General features: G+C 37.1%; 1 protein-coding gene across 1 annotated transcript; it reads right to left on the reverse strand.

The window, feature by feature from the left end:
- Positions 1 to 24: 24 nt before the first annotated feature.
- LOC137822160 (uncharacterized) lies at positions 25 to 3,648 on the reverse strand. Its single transcript, XM_068627063.1, has 5 exons — positions 1,385 to 3,648; positions 994 to 1,302; positions 796 to 901; positions 209 to 717; positions 25 to 103 (listed from the first exon to the last, which is right to left on the reverse strand). Exons 1-5 carry the CDS (start codon positions 3,646 to 3,648, stop codon positions 25 to 27), a joined length of 3,267 nt encoding a protein of 1,088 aa, XP_068483164.1.
- Between the last annotated feature and the right edge of the window lie 13,583 nt (positions 3,649 to 17,231).

Genomic DNA, 17,231 nt, shown 5'->3' on the forward strand with positions numbered 1-17,231 from the left:
TTTATTAACAGACCAAGCTTATTATTACTCTGACATTGAGTCATTTTCATGAAGTTCGTGATCATTGTTATCCTCGTTTAATAATTCATCATCTTCATCATCCCTAAACAATGGCAAATGTTCAGACTCACTGAAAAAATGGTTTAAATCTTGTTGTGGACATGGTTCCAGTTCACAAACTTCATTATCTCATTCTCCCATATCATACAAGTCTCGTGGTTTCAAGTGGACGACAATTTTCCAATCCTTGTTAACTTCATCATTAACATAATATACCATTTCAGCTTGTGAAGCTTCAATATATGGATCATGCTCCTCACGATCTCCCATGTGAATTAATCTTGAAAATTTAATAGAAGTAAAACCCCACGGATCCTTTCTAAGCCCCCTATCTCTTGTGGTGTCAGCCCATTTACATTTGAACAATGTCACTTTAAAACGACCATAGTAATTAAGCTCAATTATATCTTCTAATTTTCCATAGTATGCCAAATCCGCTTCCCTAATGTTTTGATCAGCCATACTTGCAACACATGATGTTGATGAAGTTAAGTAAACTCCATTGTTTTGGGTTTTTAACCCATGTTCTCGACTTTCGGTCCTAAACTTGAATCCATTTACATTGAAGGCAGAAAATCTTCTAGCATGTGGAGTCGGACCTTGAGATAGATACTTAAGATCATTTGACACTGTACTTGAAATGTCTGGGTTATTAATCTACAAAAATAAGGATTGAATGTGTGAACATATGTTACAAACTTTAATAAAACAATTATAAAAACAGTTTCTACGTACCCTTTGAGGAAACCAATTCATGAAATCCTTATTAACAATCCTTTCTATCTCTATATTTGAAATTCTTCTCCCTCTAAACCTCCTTCGCAAATGACTTTTAAATTCCCTAAGAAAATAATCATAACCAATGTGTTACTAATGATTCCATTAAGGACACATTTTGAATATAATTAAATTTATAGTTGTGTTAACACTCACTGAATGAAAGGGGTAACTTCAGGGCAATTAAATAACACATATCGATGTGCTTGAGTTCTTTGCATGGTTGACAACTCAAAAGTTGAAGAGGCACTTACTACTCTACCAATTGGTGGGAAAATGGTACTCAATTGTGGCATATTTGTATTACAAGAATCATCCACACGTGAAGGCCTGTTACTTCTTGTCTCAACCCCTTCCATATATTCAGAGGTAAAGGTTAGAACCTCTTCAGCTAGGTATCCTTCGGCAATGGAACCTTCAGGTTGTGCCTTGTTTCGAACATATGATTTTAAATGTCCCAAATACCTATAAAATATTTTTTCAATTAGGATAATCAAATATGAAGCTTAAAAAAACTTCAAAATCTATGTGTGCCAAAAACATTTACCTTTCTATGGGATACATCCAACGATAATGAACCGGGCCTCCAAGTTTGGCCTCACCAACTAAGTGACAAGTTAAGTGCACCATAACTGTAAAAAAGGTAGGAGGGAACAACATTTCCATGTGGCAAAGAGTTTCAATGATGCGGGACTGAAGTTTATCAAGTTCGGTTTGGCTTAAACTTTTGCCACATAATTGTCGAAAAAATGAACATAGTTCTACTATCACTGCAGTCACATTGTTTGGTAAAACATTACGTATGGCAATGGGTAGTAAATGTTCCATAAGAATATGACAATCATGACTCTTAAGGCCAAAAATCTTTCTAGCTTTCAAATCAATACACCTTGAAATATTACTCGAGTATCCATCTGGCATTTTCACATCTTTCAGTGTTTGTAAAAACGTTTTTTTCTTTGGTTTTGACAATGAAAACACACTTGGCCGAAATCTTCCTCTTTCATCTGGCCAAAGTTCATTCCTTATACCCATTTCTTTAAGTACCTTTCGGGCTTTTAAATTATCTTTTGATTTCTTAGGGTCATTGAGTATTGTATACAAAACATTGTCACAAACATTTTTTTCAATATGCATGACATCTAGACAATGGTGTAACAAGTTCGTCTCCCAATAAGGAAGATCAAAAAATATACTTCTCTTTTTCCATTGTTCTGCTCCAACAACTTCAAGAACATTCTTTCCCCGACCCCTTTTACTTGTATCCGTAGGTTCTAATGGTTTTTCAAATGTAACATTGATACCCTCAACTTGTTTAAATATGTCTGACCCTGACAAATGTTCTGGTGCTTCCGTTAGTTCAGTTCTTCCGTCAAAAAGAGAACGACTCAATCTGAATCTATGTTCTTTATGTAAAAATCGACGGTGTCCCATAAAGCTGTATTTGCCCCTATACAACAAAGAAGACTCAGTGTCAAAGTTACAAGTTGGGCAAGCAAGACCAGTGTGCGTGTTCCATCCAGATAAATTGCCTAGGCCAGGGAAGTCACTAATTGTCCACAACAAAGCCGCTCGCAATGTAAACATTTCTTTTTTCGAATAATCAAAAGTTTGCACTCCATCGAACCAGAGCTCCTTTAATTCTTTTATGAGTGGTTGTAAGTATACATCAATGTCGTTTCCTGTCATTTGTTTTCCAAGAATTATCATGGATAGGATAAAAGAGGTTTGCTTCATACACTCCCAAGGAGGACGATTGTATGGGATGAGGACTACTGGCCATATACTATAGCTTGTACTCATGGTTCCGAAAGGGTTGAAGCCATCACTAGCTAAGCCCAGTCGTACATTTCGAGGATCATTTGCAAATTCTGGATGTAATACATCAAATGCTTTCCAAGCCTCAGAATCTCTAGGATGCCTCATCAACCCATCCTGGTTATCCTCTGATGCATGCCATGTCATAGATTCAATTGTCTTAAAACTCATAAACAATCGTTGCAATCTTGACTTTAATGGAAAGTAACGCAAGATCTTTGCATATTGTTTCTTATCTTTATCTTTCCACTTAGACATTTTGCACCGTTTACATTCTTCTAAGCTTTCATTCTCTTCACCCCAATATAGCATGCAATCTTTTGGACAAGCTGGTATTTTGACATAATTAAGACCAAGTTTGTTAATCACATTCTTGGCCTCATAAAATGAGTTAGGAAACTTAGCATGTTCAAATGCGTCATTTAGCAAGTTTAGAATCATGGTCATTGCTTTATCACTCATTCTACACATGCATTTTATATGATACAACTTCAACATGAATGATAACTTTGAATACTTGGTACAACCTTCATATAGTGGTTCATTATTGTCCTTCAACAACGCATCAAAGTTTGTATTTCCTTCACCATGCAACATATCATCTTGTACACCATCATCTTGAGTACCCTCATCAATGTGATCATCGTGGTGCCCCACAAACCCAAATGCATCGTTCAACATGTCTTCCATTGGATTATGAGATTCTATGACATCTTCAATGACATGCGCACTTGGAACAACCACAGACTCATTTCCACTTAGTCCTTCACCGTGCATATACCAAGTTTGGTAGTTTTGAGGAAAAGTGCTACATGTTAAGTGTTCTTGAACTACATCCCTTGTTTGCCACTTATTGAAACCACACTTTGAACACGGACACTTTATGACAAGACCATTAGCATGTCCAAATGCAAATTCCAAAAATTCATTCAAACCATTTGCATATTCAATGGTGTTTCGTGGTTTAGAAATCCAACTTTTATCAATTGGCATGACTACAAAACAAAACACCATAACAAAAAATTACTTACATAAATGTGTTAACTACATAAAATAGTTAATCAGAACCTACATTTACCAAACTAGCTTTTGGTAAATTTTATGGGTCACACAAACAAAATTTTAATTATACAACCAATCTATACGCTTCAAAACAGATCTGGATGGTTGAATATAAAGTTAGATCCAAACCAATTTGCAAGTTGGTTTGGATCAATTGTTGTCTCTATGAATTTCTTAATCATTCTATAAATAATCATTATCAAATAACCATTATAAATAACCATTATCATTCTATAAGCTAACACAATGCAATCAAAATTTAAGTACGTGCAGGTCATCTTCAAATTAATGAAACTAAGTCTGTAAAGGCTAATATATAATAAAAGTTGAAGTAAGACATGAACCCTTGCTTTTTGTAGTTAACCCTCTTCTTAACTTCATCTTTTTTATTTTATTACTTGATTATTTCCGTTTCAGGGAATTTCAAGCACTACTCCATTACTGGCAAATTCATCTGAGGAAACACCTGTTTTGTCACCTTTAGTCCCAGTTTCATCTTTGGGTAGTTCAAAAGGTGAAGATCAGAAGCAGAAAGATGTTACTAAGCCAGAAAAAGTTCAAGCAATATTAAAGGGAATAAAGCAGGTTTGAGATGCATATCAGTGTTCATGATTGTTTGCTTTTGGTTTTCTTGTATGCAGTAGTTGGTATTCCTTCATTAAGAGCATGTTTGGTAGACCTGAACAAGTATATATTGAACGAATTTTGAATGAAATGATTCCAATTTTAAGTGCCGAAAAGTACAAATGAAAACTTTTAACATTTAATATACCAGACATGGCAACATCGAAGGAAAAGTATTTTAATTACTTAAATAGTGAAACAGATCCTACTTTATTCATTCAGTATAATGCATGTGATGAATGTATTTAGAAATGCTCAATTTGTAGCATTCTCTAGCCGCTCCACAATGCTGTTCTGTGATTGCACTACTCCACGGGGTGCTATTGACAAGCCAAAAAATATTTTTAAAAAGGAAATAAATTTTATTTTATGAATTAAACTAATTCAATTGCATGCTATTATGGAAACTGTTTTTTTTTCCTTTAAAATCATTTCGAGAGTGGAGAAAGTAAAAGAATTTGCTGTACTCTGTTGGACTGGACTAGTTTCATCTTTCCAAGTGCAACTGCCACTGCCAAACTCAAGAATTGCACCATCTTTGATATCATTTCAGAACTGCTATATATATATAAATATGGCATAATACTGATGAAAAAGAGGTGAATATGTAAACCCAAATGACATACTTTTAAACAATGCTTGTACTTCTACAACCAAGCTAATACAATACACATAATGTTGATCGAACAATCCACAGTTGAGTGTTTTGACAAAATCAAGTGCATGTGTAACTCCTAAACTTTGGGTATAACTCTAACCTAATCTTATAAAACTGGCTTGTAATCACCCCACTTGTGTATTGTACTTTAGTCATATCACTAAACAATGTGAGACTAAACCATCATCATTTAGGTAGCAAAACAAAGCCAATAAAGTGTAGTTATAACTGTTGATTGAACCATCAACAGTTGAGTGTTGTGACAAAATCAAGTACATGTCTAATTTCTAATCTTTGGGTATAAGTTTAATTCAAACTCATAAAAATGACTTATAAATCAAGGTTTGCACCCGAGTATATACTCTACTTTAGTCATATTTCCTTTGAGAACAATTTAGGCAATCCCCAATGAGGTTGTAACTTAGGTAAGTCAGGAGTGATTCCAACAGTAACAAATTCTGAAGTTAATTACAATATCAACTTTCAATATTTTAATCAGCAATTGCTGAATTGCATTCCTCTCACTTTAGAGGAGCTAAATCTATGGACATTTGCCCCCATGGGTGTTCAAATGATCCTAATCTGTTAGATAAATAAAAATATTAAAACGTGTCTCTATATAACATTCAAATAATTATATTCCATCTTGCCCCCCAGTTTCATAGTTCCCCATCCTACTTCTACTTACCACTCTTTCTTTGACTGTATCTACTATATTTTTTTATCTCTCCATTTCTAACCTTCAATGTTCCCACACATCTGTGCGTTTGGTTTTCAAGTAAGCACTAATGCAGGCTAAAGAAAACCATTGATTTGATTTGGCAATATAAACAAGTATCAGAGTATCATCACAAGTATATTCAGCATAGCTATAATAGGAGTATTAAAAAGTTGTAATGCTTTATTTCATAATGCTATATTCAGTATCTGTTATCAACTTTTGCAGACAAGTTAGAACATATTTTTTAAGCTATTGGAATACCTTCCTTGGTTTGATGTGTAAACTAATTGATTGTTTAAGGGTCTGGTTCATATCTGACTGATTACACTTTTTATATACCCTGTCTTCTGTGGCATTTTAGAGTCCAAAGAAGGTCAACTTAGTTGCTGCTCTGGTTCGTGGCATGCTTGTTAAAGATGCATTGATGCAGTTGGAATTGACAATAAAACGAGCAGCAAAAACTGTCTATCAGGTAGCAACACTAGTTGTCTTTTAACTTTCCCAATTATAAGACCAATATAAAATTCTAAAGTATCCTCACTCGTACTTCAATTTTGTCTGCATTTAACACAACAATTTATGATTATTTAGATTCAAGTTATATTCATTTTCAGTGGAGAGAAAGGTTATATTCTATTACCTTCTATATGGTAAAGCAAAATTGGTAGCATTTGTTTTAAAATCCTACACATTGTAGGTCATTCATTCAGCCCGAGCAAATGCCTCTCACAATCACGGGTTAGATCCAGAACGTCTCCTAGTAGGTAATATTTTGAAGTTCATAATTATTTGAAGTGAAGTTGTTTTGTTACATGAATTAGAATAGAACATGGCAACATTGTTTAATCTATATAGAATCCCAAATCTGCTAACGATTTTAACCTATAACAATTTCAAAAAATACACTCCCAAGACAGAGGTTTAGGGTTTCGTGAGCACAGACCTGAAAAACCTGGCGCGAAGGCGACAATGGCGGACTCAGGGTTTCTTGAAGGTCAGAGGAACAACCTTGAGCGGAGCGGCAATGGCGGACAGAGGGTTTCGTGAAGCTCGCCTGAGGGTTTCGTGGGTCGTGAAGGTTGCGTTAGCGGAGAAGGAGAACAGAAGGTGCTGGTTTCATGAAGACACTACAAGACGATTTCCAAAGTGGGAGACAATGTTGGTTTCCAAAGAAGAGGAAGACAAAATGCTGCTGGTTTCATGAAGACACGAGGGAGAAGAAGTTGGTTTCCAAAGTGGGAGACAAGGTTGGTCCAAAGAGTGGGAGACAAGGTTGGTCAAAAACAAAATTAATTTTTAACAAATTTTTAATTTTTTTTAAATGAAAATAAAGAGGAATGGTATAGGAGGGAAAGAAAAAGCGAGAATTTTATTTTGGAGGATAATTATGGCGGTTAAAAATGCCATATTCTAAAGGATCATTGTGGCGGTTACTAAAATGTCGTATTATACGGCAGATTGTGGCGGTTATTAATAACCGCCATATTAAAACCGCCGCATTATACAAGTTTTTTTGTAGTGCTTGTTCCAAGTTTGGCCCAAAGAGTTTTCCAAAAGTGGCTTATAAACTTGGGATCTCTATCGGATACTATACTTCTAGGGAGACCATGAAGTCTCACCACTTCTCTAAAGAAGAGTCTAGAAATATTTTGAGCATCATCTACCTTGTGGCAAGGAATAAAATGGGACATTTTGCTAAAACGGTCCACTACCACAAAGATAGAGTCATGGCCTCTTGCAGTCCTAGGGAGTCCTAAAATGAAATCCATGCTAATGTCTTCCCAAGGAGCATTTGCAATCGGCAAAGGGGTGTAGAGTCCATGAGGCATTGTTCTAGACTTTGCTTTTAAACATGATATGCATCTAGAACAATGTCTTTGGACATCTTTCCTCATGTGTGGCCAACAAAATTTTTCTTTTAAAAGGTCTAGAGTCTTATCAACTCCAAAAAAGCCCATGAGTCCCCCCTCATGTGATTCCTTGACAAGGAGTTTCCTATGTGTGCCTTGGGGAATGCAAAGTTTTCCCTCTTTAAAAAGATATCCCTCGGACACATACTAACCTCCTTGCGCTCTATGTTGACATTGGGCATAGATGGATGAAAGTTCTTGATCTTCTTGGTAAAGCTCTCTTATGTGATCAAATCCAAGAATTTGGGCACCCAATTTTGAAAAGAGTGTATGCCGCCTTGAAAGAGCATCGGCCACTATATTGGTGCTTCCTTTCTTGTATTTGATTACATAAGGAAATTGTTCAAGAAATTCCATCCATTTAACATGTCTCTTGTTGAGCTTGTGTTGGCCCTTTAAATATTTTAAAGACTCGTGATCACTATGGATGACAAATTCTTTGGACACAAGGTAGTGTTCCCAAGTCTTTAGGGCTCGCACAAGAGCATAAAGCTCTTTGTCATAGGTGGGATAGTTGAGGGTGGCACCATGGAGTTTTTCACTAAAATATGCAATGGGGTGTCCACCTTGCAACAATACCGCACCTATGCCTACCCCCGATGCATCACATTCTATCTCAAAAGTTTTGGAAAAATTTGGAAGAGATAGAATTGGTGCATTGGTGAGTTGAGCTTTTAGCCTTTGGAAGGCTTGCTCATGCCTTTCATTCCAACAAAATGCAACATCTTTTTTAACAAGTTCATTCAAAGGAGAAGTTAGGCTTGAAAAATTAGGCACAAACCTTCTATAGAAGCTAGCTAACCCATGAAAACTCCTTACATCACTTACATTTTGTGGAGTGGGCCACTCTCGGATGGCTTTGATTTTCTCGGGGTCTACATGCACCCCCCTTTTGTTGACTATGAAACCTAAGAAAACTACACTATCTACACAAAAGGTACACTTATCCCTATTGGCAAAAAAGCTATTTTTCCTAAGCACTAGAAGAACTTCCCTAAGGTGACTTAGATGGTCTTCTAGGGTTTTACTATACACTAGGATATCATCAAAATAAACTACTACATATTTACCTATGCAATCTCTCAAGGTATGATTCATGAGCCTCATGAATGCACTAGGGGCATTAGTGAGCCCAAAGGGCATCACCAACCACTCATATAATCCAAATTTGGTCTTAAAAGCAGTTTTCCATTCATCACCCTCTTTGATTCTAATTTGGTGATATCCACTTTTAAGGTCAATTTTAGAGAATATGGTTGACCCATGTAGTTCATCAAGCATATCATCAAGCCTTGGGATTGGATGCCTATACTTGATGGTGATGTTGTTGATTGCTCGACAATCACAACACATGCGCCATTTTCCATCATTTTTGGGCACCAACAAGACAAGACAGGTACAGCACAAGGGCTTAGGCTCTTTTGAACCCAACCCTTCTCCAACAAGTCTTGAACTTGTGATTCTATCTCCTTGGTTTCCTCGGGGTTTGTTCTATAAGCGGGCCTATTTGGTAGGCTTGCCCCCGGGATGAAGTCAATTTGATGTTCTATACCTCTAATGGGAGGGAGTCCAATGGGTCCCTCATTAGAGAATATATCTTCAAATTCACTTAAAAGTTTTTCTACTGGAGGAGGTAGATTCATGAGTTCACTACTTGTGGCAGTGCATGTAAGTGTTCCTTTACAAAAGACAAGGCTTGGTTGTTCAACAAGAAGCAAATTTTCCAAAACGTTTTCAAAAGGCTTTTCTTGTTGAGCAACCTTGTGGGAAGGAACACTCTTCTCCCACGCCTTCCTATCCCTAAGGATTTTCTCTTTTTCTAGCGCTCTTTTTTTTTATTTTCCTCATCCCTCTTATGTTTCATTTGTATTTGGTCTTTCACCACTTGAGAATGTGGTAAAGGACTAAGTACAAATTTCTTAAGCTTGTGGGTGAAGGAAATCTCGTTAGTGAGACCATCATGCAAGGTTTTCTTGTCAAATTGCCATGGTCTCCCTAATAAGATGTGACAAGCTTCCATAGGCACTACATCACATAAAACTTTGTCTTTGTAGTTCCCTATGGAAAACTTGATTTCCACTTGCTTGTCTACACTTAGTTCCCCATTTTCATTAAGCCATTATAGTTTGTAAGGTTTTGGGTGAGGAACTACTTGTAGATTAAGCTTTTCCACCATTCTAGCACTACAACAATTACAACTAGATCCACTATCCACAATGAGGGAACATATGTTTTCTAAAACATTGCATCTTGTATGGAATATGTTCTCTCTTTATGTTTCGATGGATGTGCTAGGGTGATTGTTGAGGGTTCTCCTAATCAAAAGCAATTCTCCCTCTAGTGGAGCTACCCTCTCATCCTCTCCCCCCTCCTCTCTCTCACTAGGCTTATCCTCGCCACTAGTGTATTCATCTACACCCTTGAGAAACAAAGTCCTTTGGTTTGGGCATTGTGCTTGCACATGCCCTCTACCATAGCACTTGAAACACTTAACATCTCTAACTCAGATGGATGGGGTGGAGGTTTCTTTGGTTAAGGGTTTGGTAGGTTCTTTTTGTTTTTCTTTTGATGTGCTACCCTCCCTTCTAAACTCTTTCTTGGGATAAAAGCTAGAGTAGGAACTCACCCTTTGACTTGAAGTTTTGCGCAAGATTTGTTGTTCAACTTTAATGCAAAGTTGAACCAAGTCATTCAAGTCTTGGTAAGTGATGGAGATCAAGCTCAAGAGGACATGGAGGCCAATCATCAAGCTCAAGAAGAGGTGGAGGCACAAATGGAGGACGCCCATGGAGGTCAAAGTCCACCTCAAAGGATTACAAGAAGCATGTTCAAAGCTTTGGGAGCTAGAGGACATTTATTTTCTCTTTTTGTAGTTTCTTTAGTTGAAGGTGCTCAGAGGGAAACTTTAGAAACCTCTTTTGTTATAGCATCTTTTAGGCTTTAGTTAGGAGCTTTAGGGGGGGGTGTTAGTAGATAGGTGTAGAAGTAGAATAGGAGGTGCCAAAGTGAAGGAAGGAGTCACACCTTCCTCATGGCTTGAAATAGGCGCCGGTTTTAGCTAGCTTTGGGAGGGAAATTTGAATTGTTTTAACTTGCATTTTCAGCACCTTAGGCTATAAATAGAGGTGCTCTCTTTGTAAAATTCAGATTGGAATTAATCTAAGAAAACTCTACTCAAATTTTGAGTGACCTTTGGAGAGCTTTTGGAGCCTTCTTCTCTAGTCTTATCTTGATGGATCAATGGAGTCCTCAAGTGGCGGCATCACTCTCATCTAGGAGCATTCCACACTTCTAGTGGCGAGATCATCCATCCTCCTTCCATCTTCATGAGCATTCTCTTCTCCTTCCTTTCTTCTTCTTCAATTGTTCATGTTGCTTTGTGTTCTTGAGTTTTTCAGTTTCGGTTTTTCTATTTTCCAGCACTATGTTCTGTTTCTGTTTTTAATTTCTGTTTTGGTTCGGTTCATTTGATCATTTGTTCAATTCTGTTCGGTCAATTTCAGTTTTAATATCTTTGTTGATTCAATTTGACAATATTTGGTTCATCCAAATGAGTTTGGGATTTGGTACTAGTTATTGGTGAGTTCTTGTCTTAGAACCATGATCCAACTCTAAGAAAAGTGCCTCTATATTTTCCAGCTCAAGGTGATTCCTAAAAATGTCAAGAATCTTGTTCTATGTGGCTATTGGAATCACATCATGTGGTATCATGAGTCTTAGGTTCATTCTTGTTTAATTGTTGAGTTGTGTGCACTTTATTTCAAGAGCTCTTTAATTTCTTGCAATTTAAGTTTCTGTTTTAGAATTTTATTTGAGTATTCTTGCTGTTTTTTTTCTTTTGCTCCAAGTGCTTGTGAAAAGGTTTATGGCACTCATAATTCTTATGAGTATGGTTTCTCTTTTGGAATGGCATTATCCTTCCTAGAGTTTACCTTAAGCTTCCTTTCACTTGTTGTTAAAATTTGTGTTGTGTCTTTTAATTTTGTAATCATGTCAAGTTTTGTCTTAGTCATGTTATTCCATATATGTCATTACTTCTAGTAGTACTTTTATTGTTTTGATTGTTTCTTGCTTTGGTGTCATATAATTTTTCTAAATTGATGTTGATCCTTTGTGCATTTTCTTTTTAGATTTGAGTTCATACTTGTATTCTAGACCTATACAAGTTCCAATACATCATTTTCTATTATGTCTTTGCTAGTTCATCATCCTGTTTTTTATTCCTATTAGGATTCCTCTGTTTCTGAAAAAAGTGCTTACTGTTTTTCCTTATTGCAATTGATTTACGTACTTTAAAATTCTGAAATTCTGGATTTGAGATATTCAAAGTGTTAGAAAAGAATAGAAAAAAAATCATTAAAAAATATGAAGTACACAAAAAATGATAAATAAAATAAAAAAAGTGTACATTCCTACCGAAAAAAAAATACGGTAATCTGGCAGCGATTTTAAAAAATTTATTTCTCTCAATTGGCTTACTGTTTTTAATTGATTCCAGTGCCATTTTTGAGTTAACATCTTGAAGTTTCTGTGGTATAAATTTCATAATCCAGTTCGCTCTACAACGTTCCAGTTAAATCAGTGAATATCAAGCACAGTTTGCATTTTTTTTTAAAAAAAAAAATTTCCAGTAGCTAAATTTTTTTGTTTTCTTCATCTACTCTAGAGCTTTTCCTTAAGTATTCTTTTGTGTGCCTACTTTTCTCATTGAGTTCTTTATTTTCTTGATTGTCTTTCATTCTTACTCTTTGAGTTTGTCTTACATATAGTATTCCTTTTGCAATTACCTTTCCTTGCTTATACCTTTTCTTGTTTGTCTTTATTGTTTCTTTGGTTTTGTGGTGGTTTGCTCTTAAGATTGGTGTGCTTGCTTTGACATATTTCATTTGAGGATTCCAAGGCCTCAAGATCAGATTGGTGCAAGAACATTATTTCTTTGAGAGTGATATCTTTTCAGCCTTAGTTCACTTCGGCAGTTTCATTGCCAAAAAGCTCACTGTTTTTGCTAATTTTTAACTTGTTTGCTGTTTTTGTGTGTTTGCTGTTTTTAATTACAAATGGCTGGATTTTCAAGTGATGCATCCTACAAGTAGAATTCTCCTTCCAAAGCTTCAATTCTTGGTGAATTACATGAAGCTCAAAGAACAATTAGACGGTTGGAGGAGAAAATGCTAAAGATGGAGGTACAACAAGCTAGACCATCTCCTTCTATCCATGATGGACATCATTCTCATAGACCATCTTCAAGAGCTTCTTCAAATGATGTTGGCCGTGAAGATGAGCATAGGAGAAGGAGACCTCCACCCCAAGTCCATGGACAAAGACATCATCACCAAGGGGAAAGAATTCACTACGGCAATGGCTTCTACCATGATGCAAAGTCCAAGCTTCCTTCGATCAAACTACCTTGTTTTAATGGTTCTAGTGATCCAAATGTGTATTTAGATTGGGAGGCTAAGTGTGAACAAATTTTTGAGATCCATGAGATCCAAGATGAGCATAAGCTCAAGCTAGCCACCCTAGAGTTTAGTGATTATGCCATGAAATGGTGGCATGGAATTGTAAAGGACATTATCTATCACAAGGGTCCTCCCGTGGACTCTTGGAACTCTTTAAAGGATCATATGCGCGCTAGGTTTGTGCCCCCACATTTTAGGAAAGACCTCATGTTGAGACTCCAACGGTTTCAACAAGGCACGCTAAATGTGGATGAATATTATAAGGAGCTTGAGACGCTTGTGCTTAAAATTGAATTAGAAGAAAGTGAAGAAGCCATGGTTGCTAGGTTTGTGAGTGGTCTTAGGAAGGATATTCAAGACATTGTTGAGTTACAAGAGTATTCATCATTGGGTTCTTTAGTTCATCTTGCAATGAAGGTGGAAGCCCAACTTGGTAAGAAAAACTCTTTTAAAAATGCTTCCAATGATGGATACTACTCCAAGTCTTGGAGGAACAAAACTTATTTTTCTAAACATCCTTCCAAAGATTCTTCTTTCAAACCCAAGGAATCTAAGCCATCTACTTCTAGACCTAAGTCTCCCACTAGAACATCTAACACTAAATGCTTTAAATGTATGGGTTATGGTCATATTGCTGCAAATTGTCCTTCCAAACGAAGTATGTACATGCATGAGGGCATTGTAGTTAGTGAGCATGATTCGGATTCTCCAAAGCATTCATTGCATTCTCATGCATCTAGTGAGGAAGAGAGCGAATGTCCACTTGAAGGGGACTTGTTAGTTGTGAGAAGACTTCTTGGACAAGTTTCACAACCTTTTGATGAAAGTCAAAGGGAAAATATTTTCCATACAAGATGTCTTATTCAAAACAACATTTGTTCCTTGATAGTGGATGGGGGTAGTTGTGCAAATGTGGCTAGTACAAGAGTAGTAGATAAGCTTGGATTACCTACTATCTCTCATACAAAGCCCTACAAGTTACAATGGCTTAGTGAAGTAGGAGAAATAATTGTTAATAAACAAGTCCTCATCCATTTCTCCATTGGAAAATACAAAGATGAGGTATTATGTGATGTTGTGCCCATGGAAGCCACTCATGTTCTTTTGGGAAGGCCTTGGCAATTTGATAGAAAAGTTTTACATGATGGCTTTACCAACAAATTATCTTTTGAATTCCATGGTCACAAGGTTACTTTAAAATCTCTCTCTCCAAGAGAAGTCCATGAGGACCAAGTTATCATGAAGAAAAAGAGGGAGAGTGAAAAAGATAAAAAAGATAAGAGTTCTAAGCCTACACTCCTTGTGTCTAGGCGTGACATTGAAAGGGAAATAGTGGCTCATCATCCTCTTTTCTTAGCCATCCCTAGAACTCTTAGAGTAGAATCACTTGTTGATAGTCCTCATTGCTTGGAAAATTTGGTAGAAGAGTTCAAAGATGTGTTTCAAGATCCTCCAAATGGACTTCCACCTTTGAGAGGGATTGAGCACCAAATTGATTTGATACCGGGCTCTTCTTTACCAAATCGTCCAACATATAGGACCAATCCAAGTGAAACCAAGGAAATTCGCCAACAAGTTGAGGCTTTGATTGAGAAAGGGTGGGTGCAAGATAGCATGAGTCCTTGTGCTATGCCTATCATCTTAGTGCCAAAAAAGGATGGCACATGGCGAATGTGTTCGGATTGTAGGGCCATAAATAACATAACCATTAAGTATAGGCATCCCATACCTAGACTAGATGATTTGTTGGATGAATTACATGGTTCTAAAATCTTTTCAAAGATTGATCTTAAAAGCGGCTACAATCAAATCCGTATCAAACCGGGTGATGAATGGAAGACGGCTTTTAAGACCAACTTTGGTTTATATGAGTGGTTAGTTATGCCTTTTGGTTTAACTAATGCACCAAGTACCTTCATGCGCCTCATGCATCATGTTCTTAGACCTTTCATTGGTAAGTTTGTTGTGGTTTACTTTGATGACATTCTCATTTATAGCTTATCTTTGAATGACCATAGGTTGCATGTTAGGCAAGTTTTAGAAACCCTTAGGAAGGAACATTTGTATGCTAACCTTGCTAAATGTATGTTTGCTCTTGATCATATAGAATTCCTAGGGTTTGTTGTGAGTTGTAAAGGGGTCCATGTGGACAAAACAAAGGTGGTGGCCATTCAAAATTGGCCTACACCGAAATCTTTGAATGAGGTCCGAAGTTTTCATGGACTAGCTTCTTTCTATAGAAGATTTGTCCCAAACTTTGGTACCATTGCCGCACCACTCAATGACATAGTGAAAAAGGATGTGGTCTTTCATTGGGGAGAAGCACAACAAAATGCTTTTGATACTTTAAAAGAAAAATTGACTAATGCTCCCATTTTGGCCCTTCCTAATTTCACTAAGACATTTGAGATTGAGTGTGATGCTTCAAGTATAGGTATTGGGGCTGTTCTCCTTCAAGAGGGCCACCCCATAGCCTATTTTAGTGAGAAATTGAAGGGAAGTCATCTCAACTATTCCACCTATGATAAGGAATTATATGCACTTGTTAGGGCTTTGTTTACTTGGCAACACTATCTTTTTCCCAAAGAGTTTGTGATACATAGTGATCATGAATCTCTTAAATATTTGAAAAGCCAAAACAAACTTAACAAGAGGCATGCTAAGTGGGTGGAATTCATTGAGCAATTTCCTTATGTGATCAAACACAAGCAAGGCAAAATAAATATTGTGGCGGATGCTCTTTCTCGAAGATACACCTTGCTAAATCTTTTAACCTCTCAATATCTTGGTTTTGATCACATTAAGGAACTTTATCATGATGACCTTGATTTTTCTCCCATCTATCAAGAGTGTCTTAAAGGAGGACACAAAGACTTTTTTATTCAAGATGGCTTTCTTTTTAAAGGAAAACGTCTTTGTGTTCCCCAATGCTCTATTAGATTATCTCTTGTTAGAGAAGCTCATGAGGGGGGTTTAATGGGACATTTTGGGGTTGCTAAAACTTTGGATGTGTTGCATGAACATTTCTTTTGGCCTCATATGCATAAAAATGTTCATAGTTTGTGTGATAAATGCATAGCTTGCCGCAAAGCTAAGTCTAAAATGCATCCCCATGGTCTTTATACTCCTCTTCCTATCCCTTCAATGCCTTGGGTAGATATATCTATGGATTTCATCTTAGGCTTACCCAAGACATCAAAGGGAAAGGACTCCATTTTTGTGGTAGTGGATCGTTTTTCAAAGATGGCTCACTTTATTCCTTGCCACAAAGTGGATGATGCATGCCACATTGCAAACCTCTTCTTCCAAGAAGTGGTTCGCTTGCATGGGATTCCTAGGTCTATAGTGTCCGATAGAGATCCTAAGTTCTTGAGTCACTTTTGGAAGACCTTGTGGGGCAAGCTTGGCACTAAGCTTTTATTTTCTACCACTTGCCACCCACAAACTGATGGTCAAACCGAGGTGGTGAATAGAACTTTGGGACAACTATTGAGATGCTTTATTTCGGGGAATCCTAGAGTGTGGGAGAATTTACTACCCCATGTTGAGTTTGCATATAACCGAGTAGTAAATTCTACCACCTCCCATTCTCCTTTTGAGGTGGTCTATGGGTTTAATCCCCTAACACCTCTTGATCTTCTTCCTATTCCCCTTCTTGAAGATGTCTTGTGCAAAGATGGGGATGAAAAGGCTTCTTTTGTGAAAACTTTGCATAAAGACATCAAGAAGAGAATTGAGAAGAAGGTTGGCAAGTATGCTGAACTTGCCAATAAAAGGAGAAAAGCATTGTTGTTTGATGAGGGCGATTGGGTTTGGCTTCACTTGAGGAAGGATCATTTTCCTACTCAAAGGAAGTCCAAACTAATGCCTCGAGGGGATGGACCTTTCCAAGTCCTCAAGAGGATTAATGACAATGCTTATGAGTTAGATATGCCTGATACATTCTTAGGTAGTCATACTTTTAATGTCAGCGATCTAACTCCTTTTTCTGTAGGTCTCCAGAATTCGTGGTCGAATTCTCTCCAACTCGGGGAGTATGATGGAGATCAAACTCAAGAGGACATGAAGGCCAATCATCAAGCTCAAGAAGAGGTGGAGGCACAAATGGAGGACGCCCATGGAGGTCAAAGTCCACCTCAAAG

This window comes from Phaseolus vulgaris, chromosome 9 (genome assembly GCF_000499845.2).
Source record: "Phaseolus vulgaris cultivar G19833 chromosome 9, P. vulgaris v2.0, whole genome shotgun sequence".
In the NCBI taxonomy this organism is placed as follows: Eukaryota; Viridiplantae; Streptophyta; class Magnoliopsida; order Fabales; family Fabaceae; genus Phaseolus; species Phaseolus vulgaris.

Excerpts from the sequence above, each read along its gene's own strand:
- LOC137822160 (XM_068627063.1), bottom strand. The coding sequence starts at position 3,648 with ATGCCAATTGATAAAAGTTGGATTTCTAAACCACGAAACACCATTGAA. Across the intron at positions 1,303-1,384 it reads TGGATGTATCCCATAGAAAG|GTATTTGGGACATTTAAAAT; the intron begins GTAAATGTTTTT and ends AATATTTTATAG. Across the intron at positions 902-993 it reads GAAGTTACCCCTTTCATTCA|GGAATTTAAAAGTCATTTGC; the intron begins GTGAGTGTTAAC and ends TTATTTTCTTAG.